The following is a 22,801-nucleotide window of genomic DNA, read 5'->3' as shown; positions in this document are numbered from 1 at the left end:
GATCAAAATTCAAAGGTTGGTAGAATAAAAACAAAATACAAGAGCAGTAGAGATAGTGAAGTAGCTACAAAGACCACGGAGATAGAATGGAGCAAAATGAAAAAGCATTGCATGTTAAGAAAGACAACTACAACGGACAGAATCAACAAGAAAAATGAAGAGCTAGTGATCAAATTTGAAGAGCAAATTTCATACTATAAAACTGAATTCTCAACAACATTTGAGATAAGCAAATTAGAGAGAAAAAAATTCTAAGCATCATCTCATATATGCAGAATTATTTTCCTTTTTCTTGAACTTCATTTTAGATTTTTTTGTTATGACTATATAAGTTTTCATGTAATATTATAGATTAACTATAGAAAACTAAAATCATATCTTGGCCGATTTCCTTCCAAGCCTAAAAACACCTCAAAACCTCGTTTTCACAAGTTTCCAAGCCTCCAAAGTCCACTTGACAAGCTTCCAACCACCAGAGTTTCAATTCAAGCACTCCACTTCACCAATTTAACATCAACTTCACATATATTCAACCTAATTTCATATAATTTCATACATATTCACAATTTCAATACCCTAACCTCATAAAATTGGAAATCCAAAAGGGAATAATGGTTTTTTACCCCACCCATTGATGATTGGGGTAAAACCCAACAATTATCCAAGGCTACATTGCACCTAAGCCATCAAAATCATAAAAATCTCTTAATATTTAAACAAAAAAATGTGAATCTGAGTGGAAGGAGGAACTGGCATGAAAATCTGAGTAATTGGTATTGTTTTTGTTATGGTTTGGTTGGCTTTGGATTGAAAATTTTGGAAAATTTGAGGTTTTGAGTCTTTGGTAAAATCTGAATTTTTTAAACCAACTTTGACACGTTGTAATTTGGCTCTCGAACCCTCAAATTTGGTGAAACTTATCTTAAATAAAAATTAGGTCTGAGTAGTTTATGCCGTTCGAAAAACAGACGAAAAATAATTTTTAACAAAAAAGTTATGCACGTTTGAAGTTTAGGTTAAAAAAATAGAATTTTGCAAAAATTATTGAAAACCAGAAATTCTGGTATATGTGCCCACACACACTATTGTGTGCACGCACGGACTAGAGCGTAAGGTGAGACTCGTGCGTACGCACACCCTGAAAATTTTACAAGTTGTGCATACGCACACTATGGTGCGTACGCACAGGCTGAGAATTCACTCTGGTGCGTGCGTAATTTGTGTTTTAATCCTTATTCTAAATATTTTTATTCTTCCAAATTATAAAATTTAATTTTTTAATATCCTTGACTCATAATTAATTTATTTATTAATTATTATTAATTTACAGAGTTTTACATCTTTTCTTTACAAATTTATTGTGTCTTGATGCGAGTAATTATGTGTTCAAACTTATTATTATGTTGTGTGCAAGTAAAGACATTTATGTTATGTATTTCTATACATATAATTGTTATAATGTATGCCGTTTGAAACTTTTTAAAAATTATTGTGGTGTGACGGGGTGTATGAAGGCAATGAAAGAAAGAGAGACTGTGGGTGAGGGACTGAGGGAGAAAACTGTGATTCCTTTTGATCTTTCGGCTTTGATTTTTTGAGATTCGTAACTCCAATAAAAAATCTAATTCGATAAAAGTATTTGAATCTTTCTCTTCTACGTGATGGCGTTATTTTTGTCCGGCAGAAGTTGATAATGACGTAGCTCCTCTTTCTCTTGAGTTCGGCCAATTGAAATTCTAGGAGTTACAGACGATTTTTGACGTTTTCTTCTTCAGCAACTCGGTCAGAAAGCTTCTCCAGAGTATTCGTTGTTTTGATTTCGTACGGAGGTAAGGTTTGGTAACTTTATAATAATTAAATGTGAATTTGATAAGTGAAAATGTTAATTTGGTAGATTATTGTTTGAGTTTGAATGAGTTTATTATTGAATTATTATTGTTACTTGTGATTTTTTAGTTTGGCTATAAGGAATAGCTCAGCTGTGATTGTTTTAATAGTTTTGGGACTGTTGTGATGTGGTATTTTGAGGAAATTGATGAGATTTGGTGGTTGAAAGATTAAATTAAAAGTTTAGAAAAATCAGTAACCGAAAGACTCAAAAACGGATTAAAATACAAGTAATATTTTGAAAGGAAGGGGTTAAGAATTTCGGTTTTGGTATAAAAGAAATATTAGTAATTATATTTTATTTTTGAAGGGTAACTTTTTATTTGTATATAAAAATCGAGGTACAATTTGTAATTATATAAGTTTCTAGGTATTTTGGGTAATAAATGAAGTACGGCACTAAAAGTGGTATTTTATAAAAGTTCAGGGTTATTTTTTAAATATAAATATAAGTGAGGGTTTCAAATATAATTTTATAGAATATTGAGGTTAAAAACAGAATATTAAAAAGTTCATGATTTAGAAATTAATTAATAAAAGTTTAAAAATAAGGTTTTATAAAATAAGTTTTAAAAGACGATTATAAATATTATTTTAAATACTTCTTTAAAATTATTCATTTATATTAAAATAAATTATTATTATAATTAGTATTTATCAAAAATATTATTTTGTAAGAATATATATTATCATGTGTAATATTAATGAGAAGAGCAAGCAGAGTAATCTTAAAAGCTTTAGAGAACGCAGACTTAATTAAAGGACTTTATAATTATTTTTCATAAGACACTTAGGGAAAGACGAGGGAATAATGCGAAGATAAATTATATTATGGAATAATAGAAAAGAAAAGAAGAAGAAAGAAAAGAAAAGGAAAGAAAAATACTAAAGAACCTCTGCCACAGGAGAGCAGAGAGTAAAAGATTAAAAGTATCTAAAGAACTTCTGCCACAAGAGAGCAGAGAACAAAAAAGAAAAGAAAGAAAGAACGAGCTGAAATGATTGTTTACCTGCTAGAAACAAGTAGAGATATGGTAGTGAGTCCACTGAGATTTACTTTCCAGAGATACATCGGCCAATCCAGGGGATGGTCGCACCTGTAAGATAGAGGTTGCTTACAGAGGTTATCAATACATACATTGGCCAGAGAGAGCCTCACCTGTAAGACCGAGGTTGCTTAGAGAGGTTATGTTTGCATATATCGGCTCAAGAGAGTCGCACCTGTAAGACAGAGGTTGCTTACAGAGGTTATGACATTGGAAACCGAACTCATACAAAGGTTGCTGAGTTATGTCGGGAGCGGGTCAAAACCGACAGATGAGCTCATTACCTGCACTAGGGATAGACATGCATCATACTTGTTTGTGCATATTTGTTTGTGAGTGTATTTTTTGTGATTGTGGGTGTGCTAAATGATTGTTTGAATTTTGTGTTCTTTAATTGTTGAACTAGATGGTACCTTGTTGATTGTTATTGCTGACCAAGTATATATAAAATGAACTTAACTCCTAACCCCGACCCTACTAAGAACTCTCCTGTTCTTACCCCCTATCTCTACCCTTTTCAGCTACAGGTGCGAAAACTTAGTGCGGAACTATAAGAGTATAGAAGATTCTGTTTATAAGTTAAGTTGTTAGATTTTATTTTCCCCTCGTCATTTATTGTTTTAGTTTTTAGAGGAGTAGGAATTGTATTTGAGGATCTTTGAGTAAGTCTATGTATATAATGCTACGTGGATACATATAATTTTGTGATTAAATGATTTGAAGTACCGACTCTTCATTTTCTTGGTGAAAGTTTCGGTTCGTATTTGCGAAGGCTCAGTATTAAATGAAAATAGTATAGAATAAACAGGTTTAGAGGTAAGTAACGCCAAGCTTTTAGTACAATCATGAGGTGTTTAAAGTTAGGGTGTTACAATTAGCCATCTAGGAGGAGTGTTTTCAAGCTGTATTTCAAGCGAGATAACTCCTTCGAGAATCACAATAACTCATGTAGAAAAAGGTCATACTCTCGTTCCACCCAATTCATAAGATTAAGAACAAAAACAATCCTTAGAATTGAATCAAACATAAATTAAATTAGAAGAATAATAATTCTAATCCATAGAAATAAACAGAGCTCCTAACCTTATCCACGGAGGTTTAGTGGCTCATAACTTACAGAAAAATTGTAAAAATACGGAAGTGAGGAGTCCCCCTCCCAGAGGAGAGATCGAGTGTGTCTTCTGGTGAGGAAGGAAGTCCCCTATTTATAATAAAAACCTCTAAGGCTAAACCTAGGATTCAAATCAAGACAAAATCAAATCTAGATCAAATCAAATCATTTGATTTGAAGCTAAAATAAAATATTGAATTCTAAACTTAAAAGATATTGTTTGTAATTAAAAATTATAAAAAGAAAATAAAATATAACTAATAGGTGCTAAATCCACTTGGAGGTCCAAAGAGGGGTGAATTCGGGCTGCTTCTGGCGTTTAACGCCATATTAGACGTTAAACGCCCCAAAGGGGATCAAAATTGGTGCATGCTGACTCTGTCCCTCTTGGGCGCTAAACGCCAGGCTCAGCATTTAGCGCCAGATTTAGCAATGATTTTAGAAAAAGAAAGTATAGACTATTATATATGGTTGGAAAGCTCTGAAAGTTGGCTTTCTAAAGCCGTTAAGACCGCATCAATTGGACCTCTGTAACTCAAGTTATGCTTGTTGGAATACAATGAGGTCAGGGTTGACAACATCTACTATCCTTTCTTTGTTTTTGCATAAAACTCTACCAAATTCGTCCGAAATTCACCTGAAATCATAAAAATACTAAAACAACTCAAAGTATCATTCAAAGAGGATTTTTGTACTAAAATATAGTAAAATATAATAAAAAACTAAAAAATGAGGAGAAAAGGGTATAAGATGCTCACGGATCAATCAGCAAAGTACCTACACACATGGTTAACATATATAATAAAGTAGTTTCCTAACAACAATTCATAATAATTGAACCACAATTATATTCATTCTACTTATGCCAACTATAATAAGGATCCGTCTCCTCTTCATCCGGAGAAAAGTGTTCCTCCTGCTCCATGGGTTGAGAGTGGTAATGAGCATACACCTGCATCAGATAATATGTATTAAACTTAATATCATCATAGAGACAAATTATAACAAAAGAATTAAAAAAAAAAAGCTAAAGAACAAACTTCATCAACTTCTTCCCCAAAGTTAGGAGTGTAGTAGTTATCTTCATCGACGTCATCCTCGTGGCTAGGCTGTTGTCCCAGTCGGCGATTTGACTGGCAAAAAAATCGATTGTGCCCAACCCGATGACAAACGCTGCACCATCTCACACCCCTAACCAAAGTACGGTTAATTGAGTCCTTTTTAGCCTCTTCTTACGACGCACAACAAGTAGGTCTTGAACGCACCCCTCGAGTGTGGATGATTGGCTGACAACCGCGGATGGGGAATGCCCAACTTCAGTATCGAGCTTTAATCGAGTGATCTCACTGTACCTTCTTAGTGACCGTTGCAAATTGATCTTCCCTTACTGAAGCAAGCACACACATCTCCCTACATAGGTCGTGTAGCATCCAATTGCGACAAGTTACCATAGAGTCCCAACAAAACGGTCCCTTGTCAACATATCGCCTCACCTTCGACCGAGCATTCTTAGACCATCTCTTCAAAACAAGACTCATTGGAATTTCCATGAAATCAAGATGTAGAACAAGGGCCGCAATATGATCGCATGGTATTCCAAGGGATTCTATCCTTAAACAAGAGTAATTAAAAATCTAATCCTTGGGATAGTGCGAAACATGCTAGCAGTTCTGTGAATTTCCCAACTGTGAAATGGTGTATATGTCCGATGTCGGAGTCAACGTACAAGACCGGACCTTTAATGTACATGCACGAGACAGCATTGGCCGAAACAAGAGAAATATCTCCCTCGTTAGTAACTTTGCAGCAGACCTCCAAATCATGTAAAGGACTTTGCAACACCAAGTGTCCAACCACGCTATGCATATCAGATTGTGTTTCTTGATACCTCATCTTCGATACACAGTGAAAAAATTGTTCAACAAAGTCCCTCAAATTATGGCAGGAGTGGAAAAACTTACCAAGCATTGAATGCAAACCCTCACATCTTGATGTCGTCCAAAATCCACCAAAAAAGTGGCCACGAATATGAGCTGTTGCCCACATTTTTCTCCGGTCATAAAGGTCACAGACCCACTGATTATTCTGAAGCTGAAGCTCAGTGACCAATCTCTCCCACCTAGCTTCAAACTCTGAAACCTCATAATAAAAAAGTATGCATTTCTTAAACTCATATGTAAATGTTGGATTTGCCAAATTCGATGTTGTATTCTGAAAGAGATGCCATGCACAAAGATGATAAGCCATAGAAAATACTTTTTCAATGGCCTTTCTCATTGCTCTGTGCCCATCTATGATAACACACTCAGGAGCTTTCTCCTTCATAACTTTCAAAAATCTTTCAAGCAGCCAAGAATATGTCTACTCACTCTCATTTGCAACAAGGGCAACAACGAAAACAATGGTTTGGTTATGGTGATTTACGCCAGAAAACACAACTAGTGGGTATATGTACTTATTCTTCCTATAAGTTGCATCAAATGCTACAATATCTCCAAACACATGGTAATCTAATTGACTACAGTTATCAGACCAAAAAGGTGCACCAAACGACCCTCTTTGTTCGCTAAGTAACGTACAAATATTTTAGGATTTTTCTCTGCAAATGATTCCAACCACCGAAGATAAGACATCGCATCGTCCCCTATTATTTTTCTCTGTTTATTAATCTGGTTGTACATGTCTCTGTTCAAAAATGGTACATTTGGGAAACCTCCCACAGTGTGCACAAATGATGAATAGATCTGTGGTATTTTAATCCCAACTCTCAACATCATAATCATTTGTTCAATTGCAACATCATTCATCTTCCTATTCCCAAGGAGCATAAATGTAAGTGTTTCGTCAAGCATCTCGTGGTTGTAAATACCCTCAAAGTATGAAATAATACATGCGCCAAACAGCCATATCTAGTCTCAGGCTTAAGCTCCCGCTTACGTTCGTGGGCCTTCTTATCAGTAACAAATTCTCTAAACCCCTGTCTAAAGTAAACAAACTGCTGTTGTTTCACCTGTTTCTTGGTATTTTGCCTTAGCCTAGTCTTCTTTGTGGCAAACCCATTCATTTTTTCATATAAATTGTAGAAAGCAAAAGCAACATGTTGATAATCTCAAGGATTTATACTGGTTCGGAATTCCACAAATAATTCTGTTATTAGTATAGCCCAAACCGATAGTCAAGCCTCGAGTCAAATTTAGAAGGAAATTGGTTGTCACAAGTTCAACCCCAATAAAAATAACCGAAGTATTCAAACCTCGGGTCGTCTCACAAGGAATGGGCAAACATGTGCATCAACATTGGTTAGAATTCCGGGGTTGTGAGCCATGAGCAAGAAATTAAACTAGGAATCTTAACAAGCAAGTAATCTTGAAGTGCAAGAAACTAATTCAAATAACTAAAGCGAGATGGAAACAATTCTAAACTAGCAAGATAACATCTAATGTAATTCTACCTTAAAACTAAACAACTAACTACAACTAAGATAAGCAATTAGGAATTTTGGGTTTTCAAATATGAATAATAAAAGCAACTCTTGGCTAGACATGGAAATTGGGGTCACTATCCTTGTCTAACAACCATATCTTGACAATTATGAGGAATCAAACTCATTAAGTCTACTTCTATACTTGAAGTATGTTAAATGATTTAGTCAACATCAACCCATAAGGTCCAACCTCACTACTAATTGACTTAGTAGTAGGCTAGTGTCAATGGTTATCAAATTGACCACTAAGGTTCCCAAATCATCAAATCCATTAAACCCAATGACTCAAGTTTACCCAATTCCTTTAGCCTAGGCCAAGAGTAAAGAGAACTACTCCATAATCAAAGGAAACAATTAATCAAACACATGGTAAGCATTAATAAAAGGCATATTCAAATTACAATTAAATTGAAACTAACAAATACCCACTAACAATTATCAACATACAATCATTCAAACAACACAATTAATCATAAAAATCATCAATGTAACATTAGCAAGTCAAGATTCACAACATTCATGAAATGGGTATAAAATGACAATTGACTAGAAATCATAAACTAACACAAGATCTAAACAAAATTATACTAAGGAATTCAAATTAAGCAATCACAATTAGTAATTAACAAGATCCAATTCAAAATTCAACAAGGGAAGATCAAATCAAAGCTAGATCTAAAGAGGAACAAGGATTTCTCTCTCTAGAAGAACAAGAACAAAAAAACTAGCTAAAAATTGTGTCTAAGTATGAAATGAATGATCCCCATTTCCCCTAGCATCCTTGGGTCTTTTTCAGGCAGAACCAGCTTGAATTTGGGCCTGATGAGCCTCAGAAATCGCCAGACACGATTTCCTTTAATGAGGTCACGTGCAGCTTATCACGCGTACGCACCATGCGTGCATGCACGCCGATTGCTTTTGTGATCCACGCGTGCGCGCCATGTACGCGTGCGCGCCGGTGTGGATTTTCCTAATCTGCGCGGATGCGTCCATCCTTGCGTGCCGCTTCCAACTGTCCACATCCACGCGTGCGCGCGAGGTGCGTGTGCGCGCGAGGTGCGCGTGCGCACCCATGCTAGAATTCCCAAAATCCAAATATTCATGTTTCTTCCTCTTGTGCATGCTTTCTTTCTCTCTTCTAAGCCATCCTTGCCCTATAATTTCTGAAATCACTCAACAAACATGTCACGGCATCGAATGATAATAGAAGAGGATCAAAATAGAGCAATTTTAAGGCAAAAGAAGCATATTTTTCATCATGAAGCAATATTAGGAAGAGAACAACAAACCATGCAGTTCTTGTGAATAAGTGTAAGAAATATTGATAAAACCCCCCAAATTCTACACAATATAAACCACAAAATTGGGGTTTATCACATGTCAATCAGAAAAATGTAGCAATCTCATCTGATCAAAAGTTATTTCTTTAAAGTTAATTCAAAATCAGCAATCCTGTCAATGCCTCTGTTTTCCCAGTTTTTGTAAAAATCATCACCAACATTATCGCTAGAAACCCTCTATATTCGCATCCTCACCTACCTCCGATGAAGGTTCATCACCTAGACAAACATCTGGGTCATCGGAAACGAGTTCTTCTTCGTCGCCGACATACAAATCTTTGTCAGCCATAGCCGCTGCACCATGAAAATAGGAGACGACATCTTCCTTTTCCATTCTAGCATACACCCTTCAAAGAAAATATTGCATTTAAAAAAAAGATATGCTGTAAATATAAGACCTAGATGATGAATTATGGATCAAAACTATGTTAGAATCTTCACAGAATTCCTTAACCCAAAGATTATCCATGTTAAATCATTAAGAAAGAAAATACTTGAATGTAGAAGCGTACCTAAATTCATAAACATGAATCATGATTGGAAGAGTTTGGATCTTGTGGTTCTTTCGATCTTCCTCAACCAAAGCCTTCTGTATTCCTAGGCGGCTGAATTGTAACTTCTCTGATAAGAAAAAAGTTGTTGAGGCGGCTTTGGTATATTGGGGATCAAAACCCTGAATGCACTATTTATATTTGAGCATGGCACCCATTAAACCCTAAAACCCATATAAAAGAGTATCTAAAGTCCAAAAGATAATATATCTAAAATCCAAAAGATAATTATCTAAAGAGCAAAAATATAATATCTTGTTTTATTCTCATTTAATTTCAAATCAAAAATAATTATAACTTATTCAATTTAGCATTTATAACAATAAATGAGATCACTATTATATAAGTCATTTAATTTGAAATAGCATAATTTGTGCTTATAATTAATATATGTCTTGTCCACAAACAAATTAGAAAATTAAAATAATTTCCTAACAAACTGAAACTGAAGCTGATTGTGTAACAACAATAAAATCTACATGATTATAGTAACGACAATTCTTTGTTTCGTTCCTAAATAATTTTGCGAAAATGAATTTAACTGAAAATTGTTTGTTGCATGTAAAACCTGCAAAAAAAAAAGAGGAAAATACCTCGAAGGCTATGAACTCAGCTGATGAGAAGAGGGAGCGGCTGCATCCTTGAAAAGGGAAGACGATGACGTGACTGACCAAACAACGATGGCGTCACTGACAAAAGGAGGGGGCGTCGCGGCAGAAAAGGGGACGATGGACTCTCTTGAGTGTGCCACGATAAGATACACTGGTACAGAAAAGGAGTTGCTCATCTCAAACATCTTTTTAGTTCCAAATCTTTAGTAAGCAAATGCTTTCTTTTTTTTAACCCTCACATACTTTTACATACAATATTCATTGGCCCATCTTGAACCATTTGAAAAATCGACCCATTTGCCAAAAAGAATAGCATACGTCTTTTTTTATAATTTCAACTTTTTAACATAATTCTACAATAAATAAAATTTTTAGGAGCTTAAAATTGCATTGTCAAAAGACCTATCACATTATTGTTAACTGTGTCAGAAAATATGGGCTAACAATAAGTCTAGTTTCGGAGGGAGAGGCTAATGCTAAAAGTCATCGATTTACATAAGGTAGTAGGTAACATGGGTTTGGGCTAGGTCTAGTGACCTAATAATCAACGTTTTTTTTTTAATAATATGATTAGATTTTTCATTTTTGTTAACATTTTTTATATAATAAATTATGCCTATTTTAATATATTAATATAATACATCAAATTTAAATTATATATATTAAAATTAAAAAAAAATAAAAAATTCAAAAATTAAGATATAATTAAACTAATAAATATTTTTGTGTTCATTTTTTGTTATTCTATAACATATAGGATATAATATCATAAATTATATAAAACTTTGATATTTGAACTTTTTCTACTTAATCCATATAGAGATTATAAAATTTTAGTTAGTTTTACATTTATAATTTATATATTTTTTAAGATTTATATTATAATATATTTATATTTTTATATATTTATTTATAATTTTTTATTTTATTATGAATTGATGATTTCGATTATACCACAGTTGAACTAGTTGAACTTTTAAATTAATAAACCAATTACTAGTAATTCCATGATCGATTCTGTTCTCTGAAGCTTGGCAGTGACGCACTGTATTTTTGTTCATACATAGGAATCAAAATCATGCATACTATCTTTTTTTTTTTTGGGTAATGTCATGCATACTATTTACTATTAAGTATTGACATCGAACTACGTCACTGCAGAGAGTTGGATGCATGTAATTGGACCAGATCACCTGCTCATCAAATCATAAAATAAATTAAAGTACTTCAATATTCCAGTTTCGTACCATGGCGGCAACCCAAGCAAGATGCATCGAATCTGAAGAATGTTTACGTGTAGATTAGATACATATTATACAAATACAAATAATATATGACAACGACCGTCCTTCTTATTTGAATAATTGTCATGGCTTCGGATTTCCAGCTTCAATTATTCCAAGCATGAATGAAAATGAAATGCATGCATCTTTAGGTTATGTTGCATAAATACCGATATAGTATCCATAGCAAATACGTATAACGTATTATTGAGTACGAAACTTTTTCAAAAAATAAGGTGGTATATATAGGACAATTCACTCTAATAAATCTAATGCAAACTAAAATTATGTGTATCTTCCAATGCAATCTATAAAAGATTACGACAAAGTCTCAATTTATACTTTTTATAGTGTTTGTTACGATACGATGATAAATTCATACGTACCGATACGTTTAAAATATAGACAACTAATAATAAGATATGTAGAATTTATTTTCCACGTTAGCATTTAATTTTTTCTTTTTTAAATATATAGTATATCACCACTACTTTTACTAAAACACCCATTTAATTAAATAAAAATAAAAAATATTTATTTATTTAATTTTATAAAAAAATTTAAACATTCTTCCTTTATTCGATTAGACAAAAATACCCTTTTAAATTAATCAAATTTTAGAATTCAATTAATCCTAATTTTATAGTTTCAAATAATTGAAACAACAAAACAAAAACACATTAAAAAAACAAAAAATCAAAATTGTTCTTCATCTGTGTTAAACATATTAAAAAAATAAAAAACCAAAATTGTTCTTCATCTGGGTTCAGAAACCTTCTCGTTCACGCTTCTGAGGGTTTCAGTCTTCTTCATCTTCTTCTCTCCTCTTCCTATCCTCTCTCTCTATCTCTCTCTGCTCTTCGATCTCTCTCATCTGTCTCTGCGTCGCACGCAAGACGCCATTGTTTTGCTGGGATGCCCTAGCCAATTACCCAACCCAGCAACCTTAGCTCCACACAACGGCTAAACGCGAACCCATCCCTCCCATCACCCTCGAGCTCCTCCTTCCTCTCTCCGTCATCGATCTCACTCCCTCACCTCCGTCCATCTCCCGCCGCCGTCGACGAAAGGAGCTTCGAAGCCACCGTCGTTATCGTACAGCTCTGTTCCACCATCGTGCAGCTACTGTTTCAGCTTTGAAAGCACCGTCGTGCAGCTCGGTTCCATTGTCACCGAGCTCGCCTCCTTTTTTTGTCGCGCAGCTCTGTTCCATTGTCACCGGCGCTATCTCTGTTCCACCTGTCATCCCTTCGGTTGTGCCCTTGTCCCCCTCTTGCTTAGGATTTGCTCTGCTCTGTTCTAGGGCTTCTAGCTTCTAGGTATTTTTTATAACAATTATTTAATAATTGTTGTTAGTTAATTTGTGAACTTGTTATGGGTTGAATAAGTGTTAATTAATCTGTGAATCTTACTGTTTTTACTGTGAATTACTCCATTGTTAATAATTCTGATAATTCATCGAAGAAGGCTGTGTTTGATGAGGAAGATAAATGCAAGGAAAGGAATCCGGGAAATAGTTTGAAGAGAAAAGAGAGTGGTGGTGGAGGAAAGTCAACCTTGGAAGAATTGATAAGGGAAGAGGAGAAGAAAAAGGAGAAAATCAACAGGAAGGACTATTGGTTGCGTGAGGGAATCATTGTTAAGGTTATGAGCAAGTTCTTGGCAGAGAAGGGGTACTACAAGCAAAAGGGTGTGGTGAGAAGAATATGCTTAAATACAGTTGCTCTTGCCTTCGAAAACAACACAACTCATTGACAATCTTAAGTGTCAAACACTTAAAAGCACATTCTTCTTTTAAACTTGGGAAGTTTCCCTTGCAGATATTATTACATACATACTAGAAAAAAATGGGTTTCCATTTACCTGTTATTCGAAGGACATCATCATTCTCAGCTAGCCAAGCAGCTTCAAAATCCGCGGAAGTCCCAAAGGAGCATCTAGCAGTGTATGTCAAAGAGAAACAGAAGCGGTTTGTGATCCCCGTTTCATACTTGAACCAACCTTCAATCCAAGATTTGTTGAGCCAAGCTGAGGAAGAGTTTGGATATGATCATCCTATGGGAGGTCTAACAATTCCATGCAGTAAAGATGTCTTCCAACAAATCACTTCTCACTTGAATTGACGATGAATCGCATGCTGTAAGAGACTGACATAGATTAGTACACACATTTTGTACAATAGGTTACTTGTAAAGATTACACATTTTTTAAAGTAAATGAAAGAAGAATGACCATTACTATGACAAGTTCAAAGTGTTTCCTCTGTTGATTGGTTTAATGACAAAGAAAGAATTCAACTACTCTAGTATTTCATTTTTTTTTAAAATACTTACCTCTTCAAACGGAACCATATGCAGTATCTAGTAGTAACAATTCTGCCTGGTGTAAGATAAACTATACTTCATTGTTCATTTGTTCTCATAGGTTGCACTAATTCTCAAGTCTAAAAAATTATAAGATTTTAATATAGAAAAAAGGGATAGAATTATAGAAAATTTTAATTCATGGCACCAATGATACACAAGAAGCTGATTCTACCACCTGCCAATACAAGTTTACACTAACAAAGGGTAAATTTCAACTGATAACATCTCCTTTATAGCTAAAGAAATTTCTAACATGGGATGTATGGCTTATTTATTTATATATATCTGTTCTCTTCTTTCTTTATTGATGTTTTAGCAATGCCTTAACATTTTCAAAAAGAAAATACCAGTCTTACATTTAACTGATTTAAGTTCTATTTTCATCCAAGGTCAACTGCAATTTTACTCAATATATGGTTAACTTTTGGTTAAATTTTCTGAATCATCTCTTATTTATGCAGCAAATCAAAATTGGATTCAAGTTTGGATAATTAAATGTTCCCTTCACCTTTTTTTTTCCTGCATTCTAAAATTATGAGCAATCTATGTGTTCAAAAATGAATGCAAATAGAGATGTTAAAGGTTAAGATATGAATTTGTAGTTCTATAACACAGCCCTCTGCAAAACTAGAATCACTGTGAAAATTAAAGTTCGTGACACTCAATCATGGAATGTCTCCAGCTTGTGTTACTATTTATAATGACATGGAATGTCTCTTCCTTTCACTTCTAATGTAAGAAAACTGTGAGTTCATAACAGATTTACAATTGTAGTTTCAACCGCCATTCAAAATTCTAATTTAAATGAAATGAATCATCAACTTCAATGAATTTCTTCAAAACAATGTTGAACTTAATTTTGAATTGCTGCATAAAGATATAAAAGATGATTCATATTCAATAAAGCCAATAAAAAATAAATTAGTCAACAAATGAGATGCAATAACTTTCTTTCATTCATGTGCTACTTTTACACTTTCAAAGGAATGATACAAGGAAGAGACCAAAATGGACAATCTTCAAAATAAAAAGAAAGAGCCTTCTGTATAAAATTTGTCTCAACTAATCTATGTCAGTCTCTATGAGCACAATTTACTGCCCACTCAATTAACAAGTGAGGTTCAGGAATGCATCCTCGCTGCAAGGGATTGTGAGACCAATATGCTTAATATTTAATGTTTGATTACTAAAAGTGCTTCTTTCACATCAGAAAAAGAAGAAAAAGAAACCACACCTCATCATATTACAGCTAAGCATGTAAAGACGAGATAACAGCAATTTCAGAGACTTGTTTAATGTTTGATTACTAAAAGTGCTTCTTAAATAATCTAAAATTGCAGGAAGAGTAAGTAATATAAATATATAATAGTTTATATAAATAGCTGAATAACGTGAATATATATATATATATACCGTACAAGGAGTTACAGAAGCGTTAAGACTTGAGAGTTGAGATTATGTTACTCTTACTCTTAAGGTATGTTGTACAAGAAAAGTGATTTCTTGCACACTTGCTTTTCTGATGTACAAAAACTCAAAGTATTTCTTTATTTTCCTATAACTTTAAGCAATCAATTTCTGGGAAGCAGCCAGTTCAACTGTTAAGATGAAAGATGATTTGCCAGATTTCCTCAGATACCGCACGTCTCCATTCATCAGCTTCAGCAACTTTCTGCTAATGAGCAGACTAATACCCTCCTCGGATTCTTGTCCCTCTCGTCTGAACATTTGGTTCAGTAATGTTTCCGGAACACCAACACCATCATGTGTTATGCTGCAAAGATATAGAATGGCAAAGACTACCAAGAAATGGCTACAGTCATGTCATCCTCTGCCAACTACCAATTTAGAACTGAGAAGATCACAATATGGAACAGGTTTTTTGACCCTTTCTCTTCTTTTTCTTCTACTTTGGAGGCTAGAGAACTACTTTGATGGCTTGGCTGCATCAAAAACAGCCTTCACATTCTGTATTCAAAGGCAGATATGGTTAGGGACGTGATATTATCTAACCTTTGAAACTTTTATAGATGTAGAGAACATATATGTACCTGCTGTATTTTTGAACTACATTCGATGTAAACTGGAGCACCGATAAGTTTTTTCAGTTTCTCACCCTTCAACAAAGAAAGAAAACCAGATCACTAATGTATAAAGTAAGCAGATGGTCTCTCTTATGATCACCAACTGAAGGCTAAAAGGAAATGAAATAAGACACAAAGCGATAGCAATGGATATTGGTAATGGAAGCAATGAAAGCTAAGAAGTACCTGCACTGTGGTGATAGGCGCTGCACCAAGATGATCTTGAAAAAACTGCTTATCATCTCGAAGATCTACACAAGTCGCATATTGGTTGTCAAGAAATGCCCAAGCAAGTTAATAATGACATCTTTACAATGAAAGCATTAAATACGTATAATTAAGTTAGCACTATATATGAGAGAAGACAAATTCCAAAAGAAACTATATGAAAAATTGAGACTAGAGACAAAATTTTCAGAATAGAAATTCTACTTTTGTTATTGACTATCAGAAATGGAAATTCTAACGAGTCAATAAGAAAAGAACTTATGGAAACACCAGATCCACCATGGCAAATTACTCATGTTAGGTAGTAGCAATCTTCTGTCACTTTAAACTTCCTAATACTCTTCATAAATCAAGGTTTTTTCAAGATTTATCAACAGCCATTTAGTTTTTAAAACAATCATTACATTAGCCTTTTAGTTAAACAAGGAGGTAAAGGGAAAAATTAAGAAAGCATTCCATGAAATGGTTTGGTATATCTGAATCAATTCTTGATTAAAGTCATGAATTAGGTAATCTTCGAGGATGAACTTCCTTCTCTAAACCACTACTGAATAACAAGCAATCAAAGGAAAAAAAATAACAGCAATGACATTGGAATCCAAAATCTATTCCCCAACTTTCTAATAATGAAAGAAACATAGTATGAGTAAAAGACAGCAATTAGTATGATAATAAGATAAAACTTCACAGGATCACGGAACTACTATCATGCTGAAGGTTATCAGGTAGATAACATGGACATCAAACATCAAGAAGGTAAAGAAAGAATAAGAATCTAACCAAGTTTTGTTTCAACAAGAATAATTGGAACACCAGGAGCATAATGCCTCAACTCAGGAATCCACTGGAAAAGGAGGAAAAGAAAAAATTAGTCCAGAGTAGAGAGAAAAAAGAACAATAATAATAATAAGTATATACCAATCTTACTTTCTTGGCAACATTTCCATAGCTAGCCCTGCTTATGAGAGAGAATGCTAGCAGGAATACATCAACTCCTCGACAGCTTAAAGGTCTTAATCTACTGTAATCTTCTTGGCCTGTTCCAAAGTAATTGAAAAAAAAAAGGATAAAATGGTGAATAGAAAAAAGACATACCCTGCAGTGCCATGTCCAGCATCTTCTTGACTCTCTCTGCTGAAAAATCCTCAACCAGCATAAGTAAATCCTTTCCAATAGCTTCCTTAACTGAAAGGCCTGTCAACTTCATTTCCACCAACACCAGTATCCGAAGGGACTATAATTTCAACTTCTTCAACATCTATTTTGATCTCATCCTTTCCCTTCAAACTAGTCCCCCAGTTCATATGTAAAAACGCAATCTCTCACATTTTCATCAGCATATATCTTATTTTCAGGCAATACATCTGGCATCACTTCAGCTTTGTGGGGATCTGATACCGTTGACGAGCCAACATTCATTGCATCCTTAACTGCCATTTTAGACTCCCCTTCACATGTTTCACCCACAACAGCATCAGAAGGGGTTATAATTTCATCTTCATCTTGATTAGACCTAATCTTGTCCTTCCCTTTCGAATTAGTATCTAATGCAGCGGATGTCAGACTGAAATCTGTTACATTTTCACCAGCTTGGATATCATTTTCAGGCAATACATCTGGCATGGCTTCAGCTTTTTCAGGACGTGATTCGGATGACAAACCAAAGGTAGTAAAATCACTAACTGTGAGGTTAACCTCATCCTTTTCTTCCGAAATAGTATCCAATATAGCAGATCTCATATAAAAGAACTAAATTTCAATCACCAAAAGAGTATAAATTCATACATAGTCAAATGGAGACATTAAATAATTCGGCAAATAAATGCCAACACAAACGTAAACAAAATATAATGTCGTCGTCACTAGACGGTTCATATGCCCACAAGAAAATAATAAAAAATAAAAAAATAATAAATATCCTATGTTGTAAATCTAATCTTGTGAAAATTCATAATCATCACGATGGTGATTATCATACAGCTTATTAAGATTTTTAATGGCATTTTTTGACCCTATAGCTGATCATATTATGATTCTTTAACACGAGTGAGACTGCAATCTTCATGGGAACCTCATCATCCACCTAATAAAATTTAAAAAATTACACATTAGGCTTAACTACCTAAATATAAAAGAAAGAACGAAGGAAAAGATTAGTGCATAACATTACCTTTATGTTAAAATGATCATCTTCAAAACAAGCTATCATCCAATTAGCAATCCACACACCCGCGTCACTCCTACATATCGAGGAAGCTATATTAGAGTATTATATAATTGCATAAATTTCATATCAATAACTACTAATTATACGATCTTACGATCCAGCTTCGAGGGTCGGAAGGCCTTCTAGCTCTTCAAATTCAAATTGTGAAGAAATCAGATTTGGAGTGGTCTCAAAGTCATAGAATGAACGATCTTCCAATACCTCGTCCAAATAAATGGCCTGTTTATGACTATGTTAGATTTTTCTTTTTTAGTCATATATGTAGATAATTAACAAAAAAAAAGAAAATATAGTTACTAATTTCAAGGCTGTCCTCTTTCGCTTGAACTGTTTCCCAATGGGTAATGGGTCTAGCAAAATAATTTGTCTTTTAACACGATCAATCACTACGAGGTACCAGTGTTCATGACCTTCATCAGTAGTTTCAGATACAAGGATAAAGACCTAATCAAGAGAAAGTCATTTTAGTTATTAAAATTATTTTATGCCAATATTTGCTAATATGAATTTAAAATGAGATAAACTTACTCTTTTTAAGCAGTCAACTTTGCCCAAATAAACATATGTGATACAAAGCGATAGACGGTTGGGATCCAATTTTGTCTTCTCTGACAGCTACATTATTTCAGCCACTAGTTTATATGCGCAATACAAATAACAACTACCAATATTATTTTAGTATACACTCCTATTTACTGACCGCAAAAGTTGTGGGTAAAAACCAATAACCACTTTCTCTGGTCAACTCTATCCTCATCATATCTGCTACTAAGTCTAGCACAAGAGAAATGATTGACTTTTCTGGCATCAAGCTCCTGAATACATCTTTGTGAGCTGTAAACTCTGAAAATACTATATCCTCCTCGTAGCTGCCAAAGATAATTTAACATAAATAAAAATAGTTAAACAAATCAACAATACCGTTAACAAATAAAACTAATTGAGTTTACTTACTTATCCATCAAATGATTACCATAAAAGTATGTTGCAATTGCAAGTTCAGTTTCGTCCAAACCCATTGAAACTGTTGGTCTAAAACAGACTTGCACCCACTAAATATATTAAAAAAACTGTTATTAGTGAAATAATAATAATAATAATAATAATAATAATAATAATAATAATAATAATAATAATAATAATAATAATAATAATAAACTACTTATTATTTAGTACTCACACTAGGTAGCTCTAATCCAGGAATATTGATTAGAGCAAGTGAATTTGTTCTCCTTTTTTTAGCAATGAACAGATCTATCTTGGCCTTCTCAATACAGCATAGCAACAATGGATTATTCGACGCACTACTTTGTTGGTTAAGAGTCTTAGAATTGGAACCAAAGACCTTAAACACCATTGGACTATTTGGGTCAATTGCTCAACAGAATTAACTAATGAGTCTAAAGTCACTCTGTTCTTCAATGATGGATTGGGTTCACTGTAACATTAGAACATTGCTTGCAGGGTCAAAATCTCATTTTATTCACTATGAAAAAACCAAAGTCCATTTAGCTTTTACATAAAAGAATACAAAAATATAATTAACATGAAGAATATGTACAACTAACTGAGAACAAAATTTCGAGATTCAGATCAATAGCACAAAAATTCATATCAATATGTACAACTATATCTATTAGCACATATAGGAAGGTAACAAACACAACAGAGATCACATAAAAGATGCTTTGAAAATTTAGCAGCCAAATTATTCCCAAATTGACAAAGGACCATACAATCAAATTAGTTCCAAAATCCAAACACAGTCTACCATCAACCTTAATCACAAGATCACCATCATAGTAGCCATAAACGCATAACATTAAATACCAGTAAAGATAAACAAATAATAGATATTAGAAATAGAGAATATTCAGCAAATCATGCATTGCAAAAACCAGGTTAAGACTACACCCTACAATCGACATAGTCAACTTATGGTCAAAAAACAAAAATTGCAGAGTCAAAATTCTTCAACTTGACCCCAAAAAATTTAAAAAAAAAAAAAAAACTACAGTTACTCTCAAATTATGCCCCCACCACTACTAAGCCCCAAACTATAGTAACACAGTTCGTCATCATCAGAATAAGCTTATGCATCAAAGCTAACCGATCAAACACAAAAACAACTTCAAAAAGGGGAAGAAAAAAAGGAGAAAAATTTGAGTCAACTATATACTTAAAAATCATAAAAACAGAGAAATTTTTTCTTTTTACTATTCCTTAAAAAAAGAAAAAAGGTGAAGGTACATGAGAACTAAGGAAAAATTTAAAAAAATTAATAAAAGAAGAAAGAAAGTACCTTTTGTTGAAAAAGAAGAATAAAGAGAGAATATTGTTGTTGTGCTAGAAGGTTTTCTTGGATTAGGAATGTTATTAAGAGTGGTGCTTGTTGTTTGAATGAAGAAGAAAGAGTTCGTGTTGATCACGAAAGATTGAAGGGAAGAGAAGTGAAGTGAAGTGAAGAGAAAGAGTTTTCGTAGAAGTAGAGAAATTTCATCCTTATACTCTTCTACTTCCTCCTCTATCGCCGGAAAAGTAGAGAGCAAAGGAAATCAACAGTGAGAGAAAATTTTTTTGGAAAATCAGTGAGAAAAAGGAACGAAAAAGAAAAGAAAAAGAGAAGAAAGAAAATTTAGCAGTGAGCAGTGAGCATTGGAAGCATCTTTTTTTTTTTCTAAAAGAATCAACATAATTTCTATTTTATTCTTTTAATCAAAGATGTGAATAAATATACTCATTATTAACAAATTATACAAGACCATTCAGAATAAATTTATAATACAAGAAAGCAAAAAAAAATAGTACGTACTTGTTCAAAATTTCAGTTGATTCTTGACAGATCTTCATGTTAGGAATAGAACTTGCCTCAACAGAAGTAGCTCGATTATTTCTTCGCGTTTTTACCATTGTAATTAGCTTGTAGTGTTATGTGTTTGAGAATAAAAATACATAACAATAATAAAAGAGAGTTGTTATTATATATCAATTTACGCTAAATCTATATTAAATGCAAATTCATTCTAATTATTGACAATCTAATTAGTTTATAATCAACAGAAATCACATCAATTATATTATTTATAAGTAAATTATATATTCCGTCAAAATTAATATTATATCTAAATCAATATTACAAATTTAAATGCTAGTATTACGTAGAGTTATAAGTTAAAATAAGTTAAAATAATAATATCTATTTTAAATCATGTTTTAATAAACAAAATAAATTTTCAGTAACTTAAAAATATTACATATTTATTGTCACGTTGAATAATAAATTTAAATAATAATACCTATTATGAATAATTTCGACATAAAAATAATAAATTTACAATAATATATAATTTTAAAAATATTATATATTTATTATTAAATATTACGTATTTATTATCACATAGAATAATAAAGTTAAAATTAGCATGTTTTGGTAATGTTGTGATCTTTTAAAAAAATTAAATATTTATTAATAAATATTATGTATTAATACGCAAAGCTTTTCACATTATATTATCATGTACATTATAATATCAACTTAAAATAATACATTTGAATAATAATATCTATTTTAAATAATTTATAAATAAAAATAATATCCACTTTAAATAGTAAATCTTTTTAAATTACAATCGTAGATACACATTCTTTATAATTATATTATATGATATATATATAAAATAATAAAATATTTTTGAAAGATATTTTTTAATAATAAAGAATAAACAAACAAAATTTTATTCTATATATAAAAACACTCCTCAACATATCATTAGCAAATTATATTCACATTATAATTCTAATTGTGTTACATATATGCTTGAGTGTTTGATATGGGTAAGCGAGAATCATCTGGATCCCCTCAACGTAGCGAGAACAAGAGAGACACAAGAAATGTTAGCATTAATGCTATTGATAACCAACTCTTAGATTATTCGTACTTGAACCATATACCTCACATACCCCAATTTTTGTATTCTATGTACCCCGATTTTTATACTGCTGCAGTATATTCTAACCAATATCTGACAACCATGCATCCATCACTATACAATATATTCCCACCATCATTTATTGTAGGTCCAACTGTCACAAATTTTTAGCCTCCTACTCTCTTATATCCTTTTCAATCTACTAATCCAAGAGATACAGATGAAATTCTTAAACTGTTAAAGTCTACACAACATCATCAGTCTGACTCTGGTACAAATAAAAAGGCATCAAAACAGATAAGTGTACGCGATAAGAAGATATCTACGGCCAAGAGAAGAATTGTCTGGAATTCACATTTGTCTGAAAATAAGGTTGGTGTGAAGGCTGCCTCCATTAAAGACAACTTTTTAAAAAATAAAAAAACTCCACCAGAGACCTCACACAAATCTCTAACTGAGGAGCAAAAGGCACTCTTAAAAAAGAGTACACCAAGTGGATATTCTATTAGCATGCCTACCCTAAACCAGAAAAAGATCGAGCACAATAAACGGAGAATTGAATGGCCATCTGTAAGTTCTCATATCACAAGCATTCGCATGAATCCTCTATGGTTACATAACTTAGTGATCTCACCTTTTTTTTTGCAGTGGATC

General features: G+C 33.0%; 2 protein-coding genes and 2 pseudogenes across 2 annotated transcripts; 1 reads left to right on the top strand and 3 right to left on the bottom strand.

Annotated features, from left to right (window-relative positions):
• Positions 1-4,900: 4,900 nt before the first annotated feature.
• Positions 4,901-7,108, bottom strand: LOC148565784 (protein FAR1-RELATED SEQUENCE 5-like; annotated as a pseudogene).
• Positions 7,109-8,101: 993 nt separating this feature from the next.
• On the bottom strand, positions 8,102-12,559 carry LOC110262981 (uncharacterized). The gene is made up of 4 exons (XM_088487231.1): positions 12,413-12,559; positions 9,381-9,550; positions 9,068-9,215; positions 8,102-8,869 (listed from the first exon to the last, which is right to left on the bottom strand). The coding sequence occupies exons 1-4, from the start codon at positions 12,557-12,559 to the stop codon at positions 8,798-8,800; spliced, it is 537 nt and encodes a 178-aa protein (XP_088343357.1). The 3' UTR covers positions 8,102-8,797.
• Positions 12,560-13,160: 601 nt separating this feature from the next.
• LOC148565783 (auxin-induced protein 15A-like) lies at positions 13,161-13,436 on the top strand. Its single transcript, XM_088488646.1, has one exon. The coding sequence runs from the start codon at positions 13,161-13,163 to the stop codon at positions 13,434-13,436; it is 276 nt and encodes a 91-aa protein (XP_088344772.1).
• A 2,040-nt stretch (positions 13,437-15,476) lies between these two features.
• LOC148565782 (rac-like GTP-binding protein RHO1) lies at positions 15,477-19,575 on the bottom strand (annotated as a pseudogene).
• Positions 19,576-22,801: the final 3,226 nt, after the last annotated feature.

Source organism: Arachis ipaensis, chromosome B5 (genome assembly GCF_059453495.1).
Source record: "Arachis ipaensis isolate K30076 ecotype BB chromosome B5, ASM5945349v1, whole genome shotgun sequence".
In the NCBI taxonomy this organism is placed as follows: domain Eukaryota; kingdom Viridiplantae; phylum Streptophyta; class Magnoliopsida; order Fabales; family Fabaceae; genus Arachis; species Arachis ipaensis.
This window is presented reverse-complemented; position numbering and strand designations above follow the sequence as displayed.

Excerpts from the sequence above, each read along its gene's own strand:
- LOC110262981 (XM_088487231.1), bottom strand. The coding sequence starts at position 12,559 with ATGACAGGTGGAACAGAGATAGCGCCGGTGACAATGGAACAGAGCTGC. Across the intron at positions 9,551-12,412 it reads CACGATGGTGGAACAGAGCT|TGCATTCAGGGTTTTGATCC; the intron begins GTACGATAACGA and ends AAATATAAATAG. Across the intron at positions 9,216-9,380 it reads ATTCATGTTTATGAATTTAG|GGTGTATGCTAGAATGGAAA; the intron begins GTACGCTTCTAC and ends TTTTCTTTGAAG.
- LOC148565783 (XM_088488646.1), top strand. The coding sequence starts at position 13,161 with ATGGGTTTCCATTTACCTGTTATTCGAAGGACATCATCATTCTCAGCT.